The sequence below is a fragment of the Phodopus roborovskii genome, unplaced genomic scaffold (assembly GCF_943737965.1).
Source record: "Phodopus roborovskii unplaced genomic scaffold, PHOROB, whole genome shotgun sequence".
Lineage (NCBI taxonomy): Eukaryota > Metazoa > Chordata > Mammalia > Rodentia > Cricetidae > Phodopus > Phodopus roborovskii.
Window position 1 is genome coordinate 17,601,797 of NW_026126408.1, and position 22,559 is coordinate 17,624,355.

The window sequence follows — 22,559 nt, forward strand, 5'->3', positions numbered from 1 at the left end:
TAGGTTGTCTTATTTTTTGTGATTCTTTTACTATGCTGAACCCTTCTCGTTCTATGAAATATGATTTGTCAATTCTGTCGATTTCCTGTGCTTTGGGGTTCTAATCAGGAAATCCTTGCCTATGCTTATGTCTTGAAATATTTTATGTTTTCTCCTAGCAGTTTCAGAGTGTCATGTCTTACATGAAAGTCTTTGATCTATTTTTACTTGAGATAAGGATCTAATTTCTTTCTTTGACTTGCAGATATTTAGTTTTCTCAACACTATTAAAGAGGCTCTCTTCTCCAGTTTTATTTATTTATTTATTTATTGACAACTTGGTTAAAATCTAGGTGGATGTGGTTGTGTGGCTATTTCAATGCTCTCTATTCTAGTCCTTGGTCTACTTATGTTTGTGTATCCATACTAGTTTTGTTACTTTGGCTCTGTAATATAATTTGAGATCAGATATTTCTGGTAGCTACAATGCTGCTCTTTCTGTTTAGGATTGACCTGGTTATTTGTGGTTCCTTGCACTTCCATTTAGAATTTATTTCTAGTTCTATAAAAATATAATTGGAATTTTGATGGGTGTGTATTGAATATGCCACTTGCTTTTAGTAATCTGGCTGTTTAATTCTGCCAGCCCTTGAGTGTATGAAGTTTTTCCATCTTCTATTGCTTCTTCCTTTTTTTTTTTCTTTAGTGTTTTAATGTTTTCAACGTAAAATTATTTTACCTCCTTGGGGAAATTTTTCTATTTGTGGATGCAGAAACTATAGCTGTATGACAATAATAAAAACTTCTCTTTACATAGTTGATAGAGAAATTTGACTTGATTTTCTCACTTCATGGCAATCAGCCTATGGGATGGATAAAAAATTGATTCTTGAACAGATTAATCAGCTTCCTAGAAGCTACATGGATTAACAAAATGAAGACAAAATCACAGGTCTTTTATTTCCAAATCTAGTGTTTCTATTTATATAAAAACTTGTGTACCCCTCCTATAAATGGAAGAAAATTAATTAACAAATCAATATAAAAGAAACAATAAGGGAATTAAAATTTTCATGGGAAGGAGAAAGCTGTGTGGGCTGGAGTCAGCCTTTGTAAACAGTGCTAGTTATAGCTCAGGGGTTTTGGAATTAGAGATTGTAGTTCTTCAACACTCTTAACTATGGTAGCATTTTCCTGAAGGGTAGTCTTCATTTGGTAAGTAAAACAGAAACCTGTGACTAGATGCAGTTTTGGATTGATTTTCTGAGGTTATCCTTGGCTGTTGGTGTAGGATGTAGAGAGTCTTGGCTCCTTCCAAAAACAAAAACAACAAAACAAAACAACAACAAAAACAGTGGTTCTCGGTCATTTAGCAGGTTTTTGTCAGCAGCTTGCTAGCTCATATTTTTAACTTCATCAGTATTGATGGGGGCCTAAGATCCTGGTATTTATTGCACCTTCAGTACAGCTGAGATGGTCTCACTCTATTGGCATGATCAATATCTGTCTCTCATTTCCCCATGCTTGATTTTATGTCAAATACATTCTCCTGTCTTTCCTATGAAAGATTACACATGGAGAATAGTTGAGAGGTCACTGCAGTTAGGACATATTTCTGTGAGGGAGTGATTAGCCTCCACATTTATGTGACTGTATTCCTGGAATATGATGCTTTTTTTTTTCTTGGTTCAAAAGGATGTCATTGCCTGAAGTCCATGTGGGTGACTAAGGAATTAATTGTGGTTGGATGGCTTCAGAGAAATGATTGCTTCGTGTTGTTGACAGATCCATCTCCTTGAAAATACAGGAAATAAATGCATGTAAATTACCGCTCTGGAACAAATCCGAGCCCATTCCAAGGAACTGTCAGGTGATGTGTAAGAGCAAGAGTAGTCCACAGAGAACATGAATGGGCAGGTACAGCCTCCTCAGACCCTTTGCACCTGGTAGTTCATGCCCAACAATGAGGAATTTGAGGCAATATGGTATGCTCCTAGGATATTAGGAAAGTTCAAAAGAGATTCCTGACTCACATGAATTATATTGCAAGTCTGTGAGAATTAGCAAGGTAGGATTGCTGGCCACCTGGGAGACATCTTTGGGAAACTGCAGAGAATGGAAACCTGCCAGAGGGCTGAGGGAGGTGCATGTCCTCATTTCTGCAGAAAGAGGAAAGAAGATGGAACTGGGGTTTATCAACCACTGATCTGAGTGGTGATCTTAACAAAGAACTGCAGAATGTTTGATCCCAACAATGGCATAGAAGGGTTTTAACAGGAAGGGGTGTTCTATGAGCCAGCCAGAGTTCAGTAAGAACAAATCATTACAGGGTTGTTAGAGGACTCATACAGCACACCCAGCTGGCCTGGCACCCCAAGTTTCGAACAAGGCATTTCTCCATCTCTTGGGACACCATAGATGATAAGGATAAATTTGGAACTGGAGGTAGCATAAGAAGATGGATACATAAGTCTTTGAGCTGTTACAGACATGAAGTCTGATTGTGTAAACTGCTGCCATTTTCTTACTCTGGGAAGTTCAATGTAATTCATTGAATGGTAGACACCAGGTTGGTACACCCCAACAACCCATTGTGTATGTGGAACCCATTTGTCTATGCTTTTTTGTCTTGATAAAATTTCCTTCCTGAGATAAGAAACTGAGACTTTTTGAACTCATTAACATTAATCATTGGAAGAATTTGGGTAGTATGTATATTCTATATGGCCATAGGTATAGTAACATAAACTTTGAACTCTAATATGGGCAACCAAAGGCATGATTCTCCTTCTAATGGTTAAGGGCAGATGTTAGCTTGGCAAGGTCTATCTTGATTACTGTGGTATGTTATTGGGAGACTATCCCACAGGTTAGAAATAAGAAGTAGGAGGCCTTAAGCTTCTGATGTCAACAAGGTCCACATGTTTTTTGTCGTTGGCTAAATTGGAAAATACCGGAAACTATTGAAACATGTTACAGTACATGAGCAAAATGATTGCTCAGACTTGCATTTTAGAGACTACTCTGGCTACAAGCTAGATAGTGGAATAGACATGGAGAGACTTTTAAAAACCTAATTTTAAACTCAGGAGAGAAGAAATAGGAGCCATAGAGATGGAATGAAATGAAATAATGAAGTGAAATGAAATCAGTATAGCAGAGAGGAGTCTTGGAAGTAGGTTGAAATATGTCATAGAATGTGGAGATGTGGGGAGGGGTAGAAGGTATGACTCTGGGTTTCTGCCATGAGCCTTTTTGTCCATGGTGGTACTCCAGGAAAATATAGGAAACACTTTATAGAAAAGTCAGGGTGTGATCAGTTTTCTCTGAGAAGTACAAGATCTGAGGGTACCTTCGGGAGAGCAGAAGGTTGTTCATTGGGCTGAGTAACTGGATGCCGGGATCTGCAGTCTAGGGAAGAATTGTGGCTTCAGGATAAGTTATGGAGTTGACTTTGTTCTCCATGTATTGGTCAAGCCCCCCCTCCCTTGTGTGTGTGTGTGTGTGTGTGTGTGTGTGTGTGTGTGTGTGTGTGTGTGTTCTGTAGCTATTTTTGTTCTTTGTAGAAATGCCTTGGGGATATTTTGCTGTGAGTTATACCTTCCAGAGCTTAATCTCCATCAAGGCCATGCACCCATTCAACTCTAACTGGTTTGTCTATGGAAATGACTGATTTTGTGAATTTTGTCTATAATAACTTAATAAAAGGATAAACATATAAAACTGTCCCCGTTATTACACAGCATTTGCTTCATCATTAATCATGTTTGTAGTTTTTTTTAAGTCTACTTTGTAGATACCCCATGCATGGCAATCTGCAGAGTCTGCAATTTAAATAAAATATGGCCTTAGGAACAGGCTTTGCTGTTACATTCTATAGCTCTGTAAATCACATTTGCTGGGGCATGAGTAATTAAACAGAGAGTCCATACATTTCTCAACTTGTTAACATTTTTGAAACCAAACCAGATACTAGACATGACATTCTCTTGCTGCTGTCTGGAATTTTACATGCCCCATGTCTAGGCTCGTTCTGTTCCACTATTTACTTTGGCTGCAACTCTTGGCATCTTCTCTCAAGTTGTTTGCTCTTGGTGTTTACAAAAGTAGGTTCCCACAAGCAAAGAAATGGTGGATAATGAAGCGTCCTGGAGGGACTATTTGCTGTTGTCAGAAACTAAGATTGGAGTGCTCTAATTAGGGTTATTTTTTTTGAAATCCACGCTGGGATCTGTGGGCAATGCCAATGGCTTCCTCCTCGGTACACACATTGAATGCACACTCCCAGATGTGCCTCTGCTATGTTTTAGTCTAACTCTATTTCTGAGTTCTCTCTTAAGAAAGAAAACCATCTTTGTAAAATACAGTGAAAATAAGAGTAATCTAAACTCTGGGTTGCTAAATGAAGGCACAGTCTATTTTGGGCTGCTGGCATGCTACCTTATGAGGACAGACAACAGCATTTTTGCTTTCTTGGTGAACAGTGGACACTGGAATAAATACATTTAAGAGCCTTAGTGATTATGTTTTGGTTTGCTGGAGAGATAGCTAGGGAGCTAAGAGACCACACTGCTCTTGCAGAGGGACCTAAGGGTGACTCATAATTGCCTGTAACTCCAGCTTCAGTGGGGAAGGGGGCACTGCCCTTTTCTATCCTCTGGGAGCACTAGCACTCATGTACACATGCCCTCACACACAGAGACACATATTTACACAATATTTAAAATAAATCTTCAAAAAGTATTTTGATTAACTTATAAGCTGATAATACTTAGACTAAATTATAATGATGTATGACATTTTAGCAATTCTGAGGGTTTTCCTTTCTGATTATTGATGCTATACTCTTGTAGGTTCCCATAACAACCACGAGTGACTTACCTAAGAATATTCATATGGGACACATAATTTAAAACTGGTTTTTGGTTTGTATGCAAGTTCACATGTACATTTGAGAGAGAGAGAGAGAGAGAGAGAGAGAGAGAGAGAGAGAGAGGGAGGGAGGGAGGGAGGGAGGGAGAGAGAGAGAGAGAGAGAGAGAGAGAGAGAGAGAGAGAGAGAGAATGTGCATGTATGCGCAGTCAAGGCTGATTTCATACATTGAGCCAGGGTCTTTCACTGAACCCAGAGCCAGCAATTTTTGGTATCCTGCTTAGCCAACTTTTTCCAGGAATTCCCTGCTCTGTCTCCTGAGTGATAGAATGACAGGAGGCCACCATGCCCACTTACATTTGGGTGGGTTCTGAGATTCTCAACTCTAGTCCCAACTGTGCCTTCTCTCCAGTTCTCTTCCTTCTTAGTATCAATCATTGAGTAAGAACTCAATGAATGATTGCTAAATGAAACCAGTGAGAATCTAAACAAATATTTTCTTTATTAAATGGCTAGCAAATAATGAAGAGCAACCTAAATTCACCCACTCTCTATATTTATCACTGAATTGAACTTTGCCTACGACAGAAATTTATTACAGGGTTTTTCAAAAAAAAAAAAAAAATGGGCGTTGGATTCAAATCTCAGAACCACCATTTTCTTTCTTTCTTTTTAAAATTTTACTTTATTTTCTGTGTATGGATGTTTTACTTGCATTTATGTAAATGCACCATGTGTGGGTCTGGTACTCTTTGAGACCAGAATGGGGTATCAGATCCCCTGGAACTGGACTTACTGACAGCTGTGAGCTGCCATGTGGGTACTGGGAATTGAACCCAGTTCCTCTGTAAGAACTGTCAGTGTTCTTAAGTGTTAAACCATCTCTGCAGCCCTAGAATCATTGTTTTCTAACCCAGTGACCTTGGGCAAGATACTGAACTTCTCTAAGTTTCAGTTCCTTTCTGAAATGCTTGTCCCACGTTAATTTTGCTACTATTATAGAGAGCCCACATGGAGTTTCATTAGTAGCTGCTACTGTGACTGTAGCACCTGTCCTCTAATCTGCAGGCTCCTTTCTAGCTGTTCAATTAGTCTCTCAAGAAGCAGCCCTGGATTGGTTTTATCACACCAATTCACTGCCCTGTAGAGGTGTGTATGACTTTCTCCTTCAGTTATAAGCCCAGGGTTGTCTTAGAGTCACAGATTACCCATTTCTCTAGAGATTTTATTCTGCAGGACATATTGCCCTAAAATTACAATCTCCAACCCCACTCTCACTTACAAAAGACCCTCTGTGCATTTTTTATTTGTTTATGAAGCTCATTTGGTCTGGTCTTCATTGCCCTTAGAAAATGAATGAGGCACGGAACCATGGTCCACTTGGAAGCATAGTTGCTGCTTCCCTTCAGGACCGCCTTGGAAGTCCAAGAATCTGCCTGCTGTTGTGAGGATCTGCTCTTCCCATCTTGTTTGATTTGATTCATGCTTTCTTTTCTTCTCTTCTTGTTTCTTTTCATTACACAACAACTTACAAGATGTGGACGAGTGCCTGCAGCCAAAGGTCTGCACTAATGGTTCCTGCACCAACCTTGAAGGCTCCTACATGTGTTCCTGTCATAAGGGCTATAGCCCCACACCAGACCATAGACACTGTCAAGGTAATGTTGTTAAACTTCCTTCATGAGTAGAATTGAGTGGCTGGCTTTAAAAATGGACCATATCACTGTGGTTTTTTTCTATTGATCTCTTTGAAGCATATTTGACTCCTTACTGAGGGTAAATCCAACTAGATTTCTAAATGTCACATGTCTTGAACATGCATGTGATATGCACAGTTTTCATCTGCCTTTTGTCAGATGTATGTTGTTATACACATTTTACATACTCTTACTAACTCTTCAAATGTCATTTTTAAAGGTCACATAATACTCATAATATATTGTCATAGTTTTCCTAACTTCCAATTATTGGCAGATCTCTTTTTGAACTAAACCTTTGCCTCAGCTTTAAAATTATTTATCTTTAAGTGTGGAAATATTTGGTAATGTTTCCTGGATGTTTTTAATATTAAAATATTAAATAAAATATTACTAGTTCATAAATGTGTATTTCTTTTAATTTTAAGAAGTTCATTTTTGTCCTCATTTTCTTAACAATGTCTTAAACACTTGCAGTTATTATTATTATATCTTATTTTTATTTACAATAATTTATATTTGTTATGTATACATCTCTGTTATTAGCTTTTTATATTTATCAAACTTTTATTTTCAAATAAATACATAAGATACTTTAACACACATTTATAATTGTGCCACTTCATATGCATGACATTTCCAAGGACACTAATGATTGGTAGTATTCCTTTATGTTGTTACAATCTTTCTCAGCCAGTTGTACTATCTTTTGTCAAGTCTTTATTATTGTTATTTTTTATTCTTCTGGGGTTATTTTTTAATTGATGTTTGGCTAGTATTTAAAAATGAATTTCGTTGTGACATTTTCATGCACTATTACCACATTGCCCTCTTACCTTCTGCTCTCTTCCCCTACTCCCTTTTCTCTACTTCTCCAGAATATTGCTTTCTATTGCTTTGTGACACATGGAGCCTACTACCATCTCTCATTTCTTTCTCCCCTTCCCTTTAGATCACTGTCATCCTCCCATCGCTACATTTGTGCCCTAAATATACATTCTTATATGCATGCACATATACATAAATACATACAGAAAGAGAGAGAAACATGCGATATTTGTTTGACACAGAGTTTCACTATGACTCTACATATATGGAACTCATAGCCCTCCTGTCCCAGCCTCTGCAAGTGCTAGGATTACATGTATGTGCCTGGCTCATCGAAAGAACTTTTATTAAGTCCTCAAATACCATGTTCTTTCTGAGTATTTCACTGTCATCGTATGTCCCATTAGTACCATTTTTCATGGTTTCTGTGTCACTTTGAAAGATAGTTCAGTCTTAATTAGCACAACTCTGTGACCTTATAATTCAAGTTATAAAGAATGTGTATGCTTCTGTTACCTTCTGTAACTGCCAGAATTTGTATTTGTTATTCCTGATAGTTTTATTTTTGTCTTTCATTTAGTGTAGTGAGCCCATAGAGTCTAGCAACTGTTACCGTGTATTTTATATTCTGCCTTCCATTTTCAGCTTTAAGTTCTTACATTGTCTTTATGCTATTTCAAAGTGTTTGGATGAGATAATGGGGAGCTGTAGGTTGCTTTTGTAATAATTTAACTTATATGTATAGTTCAACACACTGGGTTGGTAAGGCTAGCCAAAGTACTATCATTTTGTGATGGTGACCTCAGAACACTTTGTAGGGATTACCATGTTTTTCTGTGGGGGAGTCTCTTTCTAAAAACCAGTTGCTATCATGTATATTAACAGATATTGATGAATGTCAGCAAGGGAACCTGTGCATGAATGGGCAGTGCAAAAACACTGACGGCTCTTTCCGGTGTACCTGTGGACAGGGATATCAGCTTTCAGCAGCTAAAGACCAATGTGAAGGTAGGTATGTGCCATCAAGAATTACCTAGACTGGGGTAAACAGCACAACATAGATCATTAAAGTGTCAGAAACCCAGGTACTTTTACATAAGTCAGACAAGACAATAAAATAAAATGAAGTAGATGAAAGTAGAAAAATGCGACATTAGTGACTGGTGGCTAAGCATCATGCTAAGAAGAAAAATTGTTGCTGTCTATGTAACTCTTTACTACATAAACTAACTTCCATTTAAGAATTTAAAGTAATGTTGAGGTTTTATGTACTGTGATTTCACAATTAGAAAGTCACTATATTGCCCTGGTATCATGCTATAGAGTCTTAGTAATTTCAGTGTGCATTTAGCTTCAAGTTTATGTTTGTTGATTTAGGTACACTAAAATAGTTTGTCCCTTATTGTCAGAGATGACTATTTCATAAACAAAACCATTCATGGAGAGTGTCATCAAAGCAAGAGTATCTATCTGATGGTGATTACAGAGGCATCTACTGTTACTGTTGTCTCCTTCCCCAAGGATCCCTTTCTAGAATCTCGAATATCTAACTAATGTAGGAGTGATCAGTGGCAGGATACACACAAGCACATTTATGTACACAGTAAGTTAAGCAACTTGTTCTAGAATCCCTCTTAATCCTTTATAATCACTAACCCCATTTACCTACAGATGAGTGAGTGGATACAAGGTCTACACATGATATAATCAGGCTACCACATTCAGAAACCTTTGGCAAAGCCTGTCAGGTTCCATTAAATGATGAATAGGATATAGCCATAATCACCTATCTACCAGATTATCAACAGGGAAAAACCCACTTTAGTTGCCAAATACTGTGAGAGTCTAACCAAAGTCTACCACAGTGTGGGATAAAAATGAGCTGAACTCCTTGAGGAAACTGACACGTGTTATACCATATAGAAACACTGGAAGAAAAAGAGAAATGCTTTCTAATGTTAACATTAAAAAAAAAATCCTTCAACAAGTAATGTGAACTCAGTGCCTATCAGAGGCATCCTAAATTTCTGCCCCCAAGAAGTCTGTTATTACAATGTAACCATGAGGGTAAAGAATTTGGATTCATGCAGAGTATTTTGTGCTACTGTGTGTCAATATAATACATGACAGGTGAGTGCCTGAACTCAGAGTCATATGACTGAAACAGATGATACTCAAATAAAATTGACAATATCTGTCTCCAGCAAGAGTGAGGGAGGGGCAACGTAGAAGAGATGAGAGTGAATAGAAGATTAGACTAGAGTCTTGTTTTTAGAAAGATAGAGAATAAATGAGAATGGATAGATAGATGGATAGATGAATGAAGGAATGAACCCCAGGTGCTCAGAGTCCAAAAGATAAATTAGAAATAATAATACATATGCTGTGCTACTTAAAAACAAAATGGTGACAAATGTTTTCTATAATGGACCAGACAATAAGTGAATGTACAGAGAGGTTTTAAATAAAATTTAATTTATACTAATTAGTAGTAGGCTGATCTTTCTTTTAGGCTATTGCAAGCCTGCATGCTTTCAAAGCAAGTATTAAAATTGAATGTATCAAAATGAGGTTCACAAATTACAGCAAACTATTTGCTACCTATATTTAAATAGTAAAATGTATACACACAGATAATTTACATTTTTAATTTTATTAGAATTTTCCCTATTGTAGAGTTATACTGTTTTTCAGCTTAGTGTACTTAATGAAAGGCCTTGCTCAATTATAAACTAGTATTTGTTCTACTTCTCTGATATATATGATGGATTTAGTCTCTTTGTTTTGCTCACAGATATCGATGAATGCCAACACCATCAACTCTGCTCTCATGGGCAATGCAGAAACACAGAGGGCTCCTTCCAGTGTGTGTGCAACCAGGGTTATAGAGCATCTGTTCTTGGAGACCACTGTGAAGGTGAGCAGCACCTCCTGCCTGAGGCAATCTAGGGTCTTCCTACCTGCTGTTTAGGAGCTCAGCCTTTGCCTTCATAATTTAGGGTTAGCTCCCTACAATGTGTTTTATTCCAGTGTCATATGAATGCATAAAGAAGAAAGGAGATTGCAACTTTTCTTAGTACTAGTGATGTATGGCTTGACCTCTGAACTGTACTACCTCATTTGTAGAAAACTGTCTTCCAAATGGCCCAAACAAACAAACCCAGCTTGTTTCCATATCAGCTGAGAGCTTTAAAGAGCTTAGTTTTTCTGTATGAAACACATCTACAAGTTATGAATGTGGAAATCTGAGAGTTGAAGGATTTATTTTTGCTCATAGTTTGGATGTACAGTCTGCCATGATAGAGAAGGCATGGCAGACAGAGCTGTTTGAGACTGAAACAGCTTGAGGGGAAGGCCGATTGCTCCTATGCTCAAGAATCAATAGGCAGAGACAGAATGGGAAGTAGACTTGGACTCATGCCCTAGTGGCTACTTCTTCCAGTCCTCTGGAGGTTCCTCAAAGTCCCGTAACCTCCAAAAACACCACCGCCTGCTAGAGACAAGTGTCTGAACTTATGAATCTCCATGGGACATTATACAGACAAATCACCACAGGGCCCAAGTTCTACCATTGTCTTAGTCTGTATTCTATCACTGTGAAGAGACACCATGACCACGACAACTCTTATAAAGGAAAGCATTTATCTGGGACTTGTTACAGTTTCAGAGATTCAGTCTACTGTCATTATGGTGGGGAGTAGGGTGGCATGCAGGCAGACATAGTACTAGAGAAATGTCTGAGATTTCTATATCTGGTTCCATGAACAGCAAGAAGAGAAAGAAACTCTGGGACTGGTTTGGGCCCTTGAAACTTCAAAGTCTACCCTCAGGGACACACTTCCTCCAAAAAAGGCCATACCTACCCCAACAAGGCCCACCTCCTAATGCTTCTCAAGTAGTGCCATTCCCTTATGACCATGTATTCAAATATATGAGCCTATAGGGGCCATTCTTTTTTTTAAATTTATTTTATATAACAAAGTCCATTTAAATGAAAACAAACATTTATAGACAATATTTGGGAATTTGAGCGTTGATCTTTCCAAACTACTTCCTGCTGGTAAGGGACGCTGTCATGGAGGATTCGAAGAAGATTCAGAAATCCTGGCTGTAGTCTGTAGGGCTGTTTGTCCAGCTGTTTTGAATGTAGGATCACCTGGTACTCTGTTTCAGGTGGTCTGGCGTGATCAAACCACATTAGTCTGGAAGGAATCCACATCTTTTCATTTTCTGTGGAAACAAAAACAGAAATCCTTTTCCCCAGTAACTTGTCCTTCAACTTAAATTTTGGAGTCAAAGCATTTTTTTAAATTTAATTTATTATTTTACATGTCGATCCCAGTTCCCTCTCTCTCCCTCCCTTCCTCCTTCCCTCCCTCCCTTCCTCCTTCCCTCCCTCCCTCCTTCCTTCCCTCCCTTTTACCCTCTCTGCCCTCTCACATGCACTCTAACCACCCTCCCCTCCCATCCCCCCCACCCCAATTCCATATGTAGGGGAATGCCATTCAGTTGGGGTCATGTAGATCTGACAGGTCATGTGAAGTAGGGACTAGGGCTTCTCTCCTGTCTCTAGATTAAGTTATCCCTCCATGGGGGATGTGTACGCAAAGTCCTTTTGTGCACCAGGGATACATCCTGGCTCTACTGTCTGAGGTCCCTTAGACTGCTCAGTCCTTCTGGCTGAGACCCATATTCAGGGGGGCCTGAGTCAGTCCCATGCTGGCTTCCCAGCTATCAGTCTAGTGGCCGTTAGCTCTTCCTTGTTCAGGTAAGCTGTCTGTATGTGTTTCTGTCCCATGGTCTTGTCCTCTCCATCTGCATCTGGGTTCTAGTTCGACTCAGTGTTTATGTATGGGTGTTTGATCCTGTTTCCAACAGGCATTAGTTGAGGGCTCCATGGATAAGGTAGTTGTTGATCTCACTCTCCAGGAAGGGCATTTATGATAGCTTTTCCACGGAAGCTCAAATTGTTAGTTGGGAGCAGTCTTGTAGTTCTCTAGACCTTTCTTTGTGTTCAATTTTATCTTCAAACCATTATTGGCTCCCTCTTTTATGTTCTCTGTCTCTGTCTCTGTCTCTGTCTCTGTCTCTGTCTCTCTCTCTCTCTCTCTCTCTCTCTCTCTTTCCTATCTTCTATTCCTAACCAGGCTCAATCTTCCTGGTCGCACATGTTTTCCTTTCCTCCCCCTCGTTTTCTCCTACTTCTCTCTCCATTCGTTGCCCCTCCTCCACTTCCCCTGAGCTCTGGGGGACTTGTCCTTTCCCAGTTCTGTGAGGGACTTTATATGAATCTCTTAGAATACACCTTGTATCCTAGTTCCTCTGGTGGTGTGAATTATAGGCTGGTGATCCTTTGATCTAGGTCTAAAATCCACGTATGAGTGAGTACATACTGTGTTCCTCTTTTTGTGACTGGGTTACCTCATTCAGGATGGTTTCTTCAAGTGCCATCCACTTGCCTGCGAATTTCAAGATACCATTATTTTTTTCTGCAGAGTAGTATTCCATTGTGTAGATATGCCACATCTTCATTAACCATTCTTCAATTGAGGTTGCTTCCAGGTTCTTGCTATTACAAATAGTGCTGCTATGAACATAGTTGAACAGATGTCTTTGTTGCATGGATGTGAATCCTTTGGGTATATGCCTAACAGGGGGATTGCCAGGTCCTGTGGTAAACTAATTCCCTATAGGGGCCATTCTTATTCAAATTACCACAACCATTTTCAAGAAGGATCCTGGCAGCACATTTAATGGTTCAACATTCCTAGCTCACTTACCTGGGGATGATCCATTGTGGATTATAGCACGCTACATTTATTTATTTTTTCTTATTTTACATATCTACCCCAGTTCGCTCTCCCTCCCTCCCTTTCTCCTTCCTTCCCCCCTCCCTCCCTCTCTCCCTCCCTGTCCTGCCCTCTGACTACCCTCCCATTCCACCCCATCCCATCCCACCCTGACTCCACAGGGAGAGTGATGCCTTCCAGGAGGGGTCAACAAAATCTGTCAAGTTATTTGGAGCAGGGTCCAGGCCCTCCCTCCTACCTCTAGGTTAAGGAAGTATCCCTCTATGGGGATTGTGCTCCCAAAGTCCTTTTGTGCAACAGGGATACATCCTGGTTTCACTGTCAGAGGTCCCTTAGACTGACCAGGCCTTATAACTGAGACCCATGTTCAGGGGGTCTGAATTGGTCCAATACTGGTTTCCCAGCTATCAGTCTAGGGGTCCATTAGCTTCTCCTTGTTCAGGTCAGCTGTTTCTGTGGGTTTCTGTAGCCTGGTCTTATCCTCCCTCTCTGCATCTGGATTCTAGTTAGGCTCAGTGTTTACCTGTGGGTGTCTGCTTCTGTTTCCATCAGCTACTAGATGATGGCTTTATGATGTTTATGATAAAAGTTAGTTATCATTCTCATTATCAGGGAAGGGCACTTATGGTAGCCTTTCCAATGTTGCTCAAATTGTTAGTTGGGGTCAGTCTTGTAGTTCTTTGGACATTTCTCTAGAGTCAGTTCTCTTCAAACCTATAATGGCTCCCTCCTTTATATCTCTTTCTTTTTTCTTTTTCCTCTCATCTATTCCTCCCCTGACTCAATCTTCCTAGTCCCATGTGCTTTCCTCTCCTTCCCTTCTCTTTCTCCTAGCTCCCTTTCCACTCAATGTCCCCCCAACTCCCAATGTGCTCAGGAGCTCTTGTCCCTTTCCCCTTCTGTGAGGGACCTTGTATGAATCTCCTTGTATCCTAGTTTCTCTGGCGCTGTGAATTATGGTCTGGTGATCCTTTGCTCTATGTCTAAAATCCATATATGAGTGAGTACATACCATGGTCCTCTTTTTGTAACTGAGTTACCTCACTCCGGATGGTTTCTTCAAGTTTCATCCATTTGCCTGCAAATTTCCATATTCCATTGTTTTGTTTTGTTTCCGTAGAGTACTATTCCATTGTGTAAATGTGCCACATCTTCTTTATCCATTCTTCAGTTGAGGGGCATCTAGGTTGCTTCCAGGATCTTGCTATTACAAATAATGCTGCTATGAGCATAGTTGAACACATGTCTTTGTTGCATGGATGAGGATCATTTGGGTATATTCCTAAGAGTATGGTTGCCAGGTCCTGTGGTAGACTGATTCTCATTTTCCTGAGGAACCACCATATTGATCTCCAAAATGGCTGTACAGTTTTGCACTCCCACCATCAGTGGAAGAGTGTTCCCCTTTCTCCACATCCTCTCCAGCATAAGTTGTCATTGGTATTTCTAATTTTAGCCATTCTGGCAGGAGTAAGATCTCAGAGTTGTTTTGATTTGGATTTCCCTGATAGCTAAGGATATTGAGCGCTTTCTTAAGTGTCTTTCAGCCTTTTTTATTTCCTCTCTTGACAATTCTTTCTTCAGTTCTGTATCCCATTTTAAAATAGGGTTATTTGTTGTTTTGGTGACTAGTTTCTTAAGTTCTTTGTATAATTTGGAGATCAGTCAGATGTAGGGCTGGTGAAGATCTTTTCCCAGTCTTTGGGATGCCGTTTAGTCTTGTCAACTATGTCCTTTGCCTTACAGAATCTTCTCAGTTTGAGGAGGTCCCATTTATTAATTGTCAATCTCAGTGTCTGTGCTACTGGAGCGAGTTATGTTCAAGAAGTGGTCTCCTGTACCAATTTGTTTAGGGGTACCTCCCACTTTCTCTTCTAATAGGTTCAGTGTGACTGGATTTATGTTGAGGTCTTTGATCCATTTGGACTTGAGTTTTGTGCATGGTGATAGACATGGGTCTATCTGCAATCTTCTACACACTATCATCTAGCTGTGCCAGCACCATTTGTTGAAGATGCTTTCCTACTTCCATGTATACTTTTAGCTGTTTTGTCAAAAATCAGGTGTTCATAGGTGCGTGGGTTAATATCAGGATTTTCAATTCGATTCCATTGGTCTACCTGTCCATTTTTGTGCCAATACCAGGCTGTTTTCAGGAATGTAGCTCTATAATAGAGCTTGGAGTCGGGGATGGTGATGCCTCCTGAAGTTCCTTTGTTGTACAGGGTTGTTTTGGCTATCCTGGGTCTTTTGTTTTCCATATAAAGTTGGTTATTATCCTTTCAAGGTCAGTGAAGAGTTGTGCTGGGATTTTGATGGTGATTGCTTTGAATCTGTTCATTGTTTTTAGCAAGATTGCCATTTTTACTATGTTTATCCTACCTATCCAAGAGCATGGGAAATCTTTCCATTTTCTGGTATCTTCTTTAATTTCATTGTTTAAAGACACAAAGTTCTTATTATATAGGTCTTTCACTTGTTTGGTAAGCGTTACCCTAAGATACTTTATGTTGTTTGTGGCTATTGTAAAGGCTGATGTTTCTCTGATTTCTTTCTCAGCCCCTTGTTGTCTGTATATAGTAGGGCTAGTAATTTTTTTGAGTTTATATTGTATTCTTATAGTTTGCTGAAGGTGTTTATCAGTTATAGGAATTCCCTAGTAAACCTTTCTGGGTCACTTATGTAAACTGTCATATCATCTGTAAATAGCTACATTTTTATAAGACAGTTTGGCATAAGTATTGTTAAAGTGACTGAGTACCTATCTGCTGCTTTTAGAAGCATAAAATGACCTAGTCCTTTTAAGGGGCAATTTGGGGCTAATTTCAATGGCTTTAAAATGTGTGTTATCTGTGTCCCAGTAAGTTGGATTTTATCCTAAGATAATAATATTTCTTTAGGTTTAATAATCTGGACAAAATGCCATCATCAGTATTTCTATGAAAAATAGATAAGTAATCAAGCAAGTTGTGAGTCAGATGATACCTGAAAGATTGCTTTGGGGGAACTTTAATATATGGGTTAATAATTCAACATGATGTCATCAGAAGAAGAAGGAGTAGTTTGGTTAGAGGGAGCTCTGTCTGTCAAGGGCCTGTGATGGAAGGTGTTTTTAGGAAGTCAGTTGGCAGCAAGGCCCATACAAACACATACAAACTGGCCATTAGTGACTCTTTTCTGACCTGCTGTTTTGTCAAGCCAAAAGGGTCACCAGGCCATGCCTGAATTTTTAAAACTTTTTATATGTATGGTTGTTTTGTCTGTGTATATGTCTGTGTGCCATGTGTGTGCAATGCTTATGGAAGCCAGAAATGGGTGTCAGATCCCCTGGAACTGGAGTTAAAAGATTGTTGTGGTTACCATATAGGCGATGGGAATAGAACCAAGTCCTCTGGAAGAGCAGCTAATGTTCTTAACCACTGATCTATCTCTCCAGCCCCAACCATGCCTGAAATTTTGATAGTATTCTTCAGAGTACGGTTTGTTTGTTTATGTGCTTGGTTTTTAGAGACAGGGTTTCTCTGTGTATCCCTTACTGTCATGGAACTCACTTTATAGACAGGCTGTCCTCTAACTCACGGAGATCCACCTGTTTCTGCCTCTTGAGTGCTGGGATTAAAGGCATGTGCCATCACCACTGGGCAGAGAATATATTCTTTTATTCTGGCTTTTAAAAAAACCATATAGGTATGTCATCAGAAGGCCCTAAAATATGTTTATCCTAAAAACGTCCATTGAATGCAAGCCAAACAAAAACCTTTAGCCAACTTATTCCTTTTTAATATATGTGCTTATAAGATATAATTATATTCCATGGGAAAGTTTCTTTTGGATGTGTAATAGAGCTCATTTCTCTTAAAGTCAGGATTAATCTCCCCAGTGTTTGGGTTATAAATAGGCCTGGAATTCATCCAGCTAACTCAGAGCTCCTTTTGAAACTACATTAGCACTTCAGCCTGCTAATTCCCACCTAGTCCTGTTTCCGTCCCTCACCAGTGGAATGTATTTTGCCATAATTAACTGTCTGTGAGTAGTCACATACCTTGCACAGCTGTGGGAGGAAGAGCCATCCTTCTTGTTAGACTGTATTTACATGTGTAATTTTTTCTCAATTTCAGCGGAGGCCTAGTCTTCATGAACTATTTTCCCACATCCCTGCTGGCCTCTGAGAGTCAGAAACTAATGTTGGCCCACAACTGTGTGTAGTAGGCTCAGCATGATGCTGGTGACCTCCTTGTCCCAGCTCTTAGAGATCTCAGGTCCTTGGGCATACAAAAGGCTCTGCCTCTGACCTCCTAGGCCTAACTTAATCCCACTCCTACCTGATTCTATTCCCCAGTTCCCCTGATGTTGTTCTCTATAGGCTCCTTGCAGAGTCTCAAAAGGTGGTACTTTTCATACTGAGGCCCGTATCTCTTTGGAGTTGATATGTCAACAACAACAACAACAACAACAACACACACACACACACACACACACAAACAACAACAACAACAACAACAAAACAAAGAAAAAAACAGTAAGAAGTCATAGTTTTTTTCTTCTAAGGTTAGACGCATGTATTTATATATTTGTTCGTCACATTCATTTAGTGCTGGATTTGTAGGCGTCTGTATTTCCGGTATAGAGCATATGTAAAAACTGGAAATCCCTGCCCTCATGGAATCACATCCATTCTAGTATGGAAGTTAACAATGGATGTGAGAAATAAGCAATAGGCATAGCTTGTTAAGTGACAATAACTTGTAAAGTGGGATACATGTGGAGTTCTGAAGATGGATGGTTTTAAATAAAGGGAGTAGTGGTTTCCTTCAGTCACCAACTTGTGAATATTTATGAGATGAACAGTGCATTCAAAATAATAGCAGGTGTTGAAGCCCCAAAGGGACAGGCTCTGTAGAGATTGGGAGTTCCACATGACATGTTCAGTTTGCCATTCCAGAGTGACTGCTCAAGTTTGAATATCAAATCAATTGGATGCTAGTATCTAGAATTGAGGGGTGAGCCCTGGGCTGTGAGCCATCAGCACACATGTAAACTTTAAAGCCATGAGATTGAGTGCAGTCACTCCAGAGGAAGTAGTCTTGGAAAAGAGAACTCCTAGGCCTTCTAACACATAGAAGTGAATAAATGGGTAGGAACAAGCAGAGGGAACTGAGAAAGGGACATATGAAGGAGGGAAGCTGGACTCCAAGCAAAGAAAGGCTTCAAGGAGAGGAAAGGATTATAGACTGTTCAAACATGACTACTAGTCAAAGAAAGCCAAAACTGGACCATTAACAATGCAGAGGTGGTAGTGAAAGTGACCAGATTCCACTGTCACTTTCTGGAAAACATGTTCCTTCATTCCTAGGAAGATTCTGTTCATATCACCCCATGGGAGACAATCCCATGTTGAGTACTCTTGATGTTCAAGCTACCTTTTCATTATCTTGGAGAGAGGCAGGATCTCACTGTTGGCCCAAGCTGGCATCAAGCTCACTGTGCAACAAAAGCTGCCCTCAAACTTGTCATACTCCTGCCTTAGCTCTCAAAATGGGCTGTCAAGAATGCATCACCATGCATAGTTCTCACTCTGCTTTGTTTTTTCAAGTTGGTTGCAGATATTGCAAACATGAATAAAAATACCTATTAAACTTGACTGTATCATAACTAAGATTTTAAGTCTATATGTTACTTTACAAACTGCTATTTTTCTCTCAAATATTGAGATATGAATGAAATCAGATGATTAAATATTCCTGTTTACAGACTTCTTTGTGCTGGTGCAGATTGCTGAGTCACGGGCTATTTTTTCTTGTTGAACTTTACATTCTCTGGATTTGACTCAAGATAAGTTTTTTTTCCATTTAATTTAATGTTAATGATAAAATACATTTTATCTCACTTTGTTACTTTCTTTTCCTAAGGAGCAAAGAAAGGAAGGCTGATGTAAAATCACCTTGCCCACTGTTTGCCCACTAGAAAAGCTGTGGAGTTATCCAAATACATATGGAAAAACTGAATGTCTCTTCTATGCTAGGAGGAAAATAGAGTATGAAATGATACAGCCATTTTAGGAAGCAATTTCTGAAAATGTTAAACATAAATCTACTCTAAGATTCAGCTATTGTAAATTCCAGTAATTTACCCAACAAATAACAAAAACACATGTTCACACAAGACATACCCATGTATGTTTGTTTGAAGTAGACAAAACGACAGTAGTCTGAGTACTCGTTCAAAGATAAAGGGGTGAAAAGATTATATTCATATAGGGAAACACTTCTGTCAAAAAGGAAGGGTGGGCTTTTGAGACAATCAGCACTTAGGGTAACTCTCAGAAACGCTGTGAACTGATGATGCCAAAGATACACAGGGTCCTGCTTGGAGTGGGTGTGAGTGGGAATGCCTGTACTGGAGCCATGGTGGTGGTTTAGGGTATGTATGCCAATGTTTAGTGCACTGAGATGGACTCTCAATACAGCTGTTATTTATTGTGAGTTATACTTCAAAGAAGATAGATGATGCAGTTGCATTGACATGGCATGTCACAACTATTTTCTGTTTTACTATAGCCATGCTTAGAACATGGCCAGTGTGGTGAACACTCCTCATAACTTGACTTGATGGGATGACATGATAAGCCTCCCTTCTCCCTCTTTTGTATAGCAGCCCTTTCTTTAGCTAATTGGGTTCAATGAGGAATTCAGTATCCTTGAACCAGAAAGTGTTGAGTATGGGGGAGATAGTATCACTTTCTATAGTTACTTCCTCCTTGAAATTCTCCTTTGCATCAGCACCCCTAGAATTACTTGCGAGAAATGCTGTGAATGCCAAATTCCGAAGAGACAAAGGATCGTCCCTCCGTTTTCTTGAACACTAGTTATTTAAACCTTGAACAGACACAGCAGAGGAAGTGCTTGTGGAGTGTGTTAGGAGCAATGGTCTCTTGACTAGGTGATATACAGCCCCAGAAGCATCTGCCTGATATGAGCCTCTGCATCACTAAGACCATCTTACACCATCACGGTTGTGGAACACTCGTAGTTGAACTCATGCTTTATGTCTAATTGCTAAGAAACTAGGCAGTTTGTTTAGAAGAGCCAATAAGACTTAACAAGGGTCCATTCCAGTTGACTACGCAAGCTAAGTTCCCCCATTCATGCTTTATTGCCAGAACATTAAATAAATTCTTTCTGTTGGGACCTTCTTTGATCCTTGTATCTTTTGTCTAAATTCAGATTGGCTCTAAATTTAGCAACATTCTTTTGTTAGGTAATTATATTTTTCAGTGATTCTTATGTTAATTTGGGGGGGCTATCATGCAGTTCTATGATGTACATGTTTATTTTTATTAGTGCAATGGCATTTGGAGTTCTGGGTTTAATAACATTTCTCTTTGGTGTGGGGACTCCTGCCAAGCACTTTCAAACCAGATAGATCTTACACACAGATCAAGGAGCTTAAATGTGTTTAAGATACACTTAGCAACATGTGCTTTTTCATGAAGAACACAAGTCAATTATTGTTTAATAAAAAAATTGTGACGCTTCCTCTTTAAAACTTTCATGTATCACTCAGGAATCTGAAGCAGGAAAGGTGTGAGTTCCAGGGCAACCCAGGCTAAGTAGATAGACACTGTCTCAGACATATAATTTCTGTGTTTATTCAAAGCTAAAATCTTTCTGGATGGCCTTTGTACTTAGAAGCTGAGGCAGGAAGAGCAATACTTTCAGAATGGGCTATATAACAAAGTAGACTCTGATACAAATAACAAAACAAAAATTACGCTAAAAAATGTTTCAAAATGTTTCATTAAAACAAATAAACAAACAAAACAAAAACCCTGCAAGCAAAAAGGTCAAGACCAGACTGGAGAAACCCACAGAAACTGCTGATCTGAACAAGTGGGAGCTCATGGACTCCAGTCTGATAGCTGGGAAATGAGCACACGACCGACCCAAAACCCTTGAATGTTGGTGTTAGTTAGAAGGACTGGGCAGTCAGTGGATCAGTATATATTCCTAGTATACAAATGGACTTTGGGAGCCCATTCCACATAGAGGGATGCTACCTCAGCTTAGACACATGGAGGAGGGCCTGGGCCCTGCCTCAAATGATATGACAGACTTTGAAGACTCCCCATGGGGGAGCAGAAAGGGGATGGGATGGAGGTTGGTGGGGGAACAGGGGAGGACCGGATGGTGTGGGAACTGAGATTGACATGTAAAACAAGCTTGTTTCAAATTTAAATTAAAAATAATATATATATATATATATGTACATATATATATATATATATATATATATATATCAAACAAACAAACAAAAAACCCTGCAAAACCCTGCCATCCATTTAAAATCATGTACTGAAAGTACAATGCATGTTTATATGATTTTGTGTGTGTGTGTGTCATGTCACACATAGCATGTATAATCAACCTTATATTGTTTGCTTACTCCTAACTTGCACACTGGCTTACAGATATCAATGAATGCCTAGAGGGCAGTAGAGTCTGCCAGGGAGGAGACTGCATCAATACTGCAGGGTCCTATGACTGCACATGCCCAGATGGATTCCAGCTAAATGACAATAAAGGGTGTCAAGGTACAATTCTCTTCCCTTTTTATTACATATGTGGTTGTTAGTTCTTTGGTGCTTCCTGACAATCTTGCTTTATTCATGTGTAAGTGATGGCATTTTGCATGATGAAAGTGTGTTCCTGAGATCTGTATCAAGCACAGGGATGCTTGCTTGGAATCACACTGTATTAAACAAAGCTTGCATGTCTCATAAACCACATTTCTGATTCTGGGGTTGCTTGTGCTTTGCTAGAGACCTTGTTGGTACTTGTCTTTAAAATTATTGTTTAGCTTGTTTGTGAATAACATGAATGCATTTTTATTTTTCCTCAGAGGTAATATTTGTCCTTTTTAATGATGCCCATTTTTATCCGGTACCTACCATTTCTCTCTCTTGTTAATGATTTGGTTGAAATAAAGGAGAACAGGAATTCATATTTTTCAAAGTGCTCATCAACATCTATTCTCCCAAACAACAATACTGTTGACATAGGATGCTAATGAGTACACAATAATACAACTCAAGTACGAATATGTATCATCACAGTAACTTAAATCCAGCACTCACTGTTTGTGCCTTTTTCAATTCTTACAGCAATGTAAAAGGTAGATTTTCTTAAATTCCATTTGTGTGTGTATAACCGAAACCCAGAGCAGTTAATGCACATGCTCTGTCCTCTCTAGTGAGAAGCTGAGGTTTGAACCTACAATCAAGGAAGACAGTGAGGTTAAATGATTTTTCTATAGGGAAGACATAACTGACTTTTTTTTTTTTTTTTTTTTTGAGTTTGTGGTAGTTCCTGTGCCC

The 22,559-nt window shown here is 39.3% G+C and overlaps 1 protein-coding gene across 5 annotated transcripts in view; it reads left to right on the forward strand.

Annotated features, from left to right (window-relative positions):
• Positions 1-22,559, forward strand: part of Ltbp1 (latent transforming growth factor beta binding protein 1) — a 385,515-nt gene that overhangs the window by 296,125 nt on the left and 66,831 nt on the right. For all 5 annotated transcript variants that reach the window (XM_051181870.1, XM_051181869.1, XM_051181868.1 and 2 more), the window contains 4 exons: positions 6,387-6,509; positions 8,262-8,384; positions 10,171-10,293; positions 21,654-21,776. In XM_051181870.1, the coding sequence (XP_051037827.1) occupies positions 6,387-6,509; positions 8,262-8,384; positions 10,171-10,293; positions 21,654-21,776 (492 nt within the window). The remainder of the gene's footprint in view (positions 1-6,386; positions 6,510-8,261; positions 8,385-10,170; positions 10,294-21,653; positions 21,777-22,559) is intronic.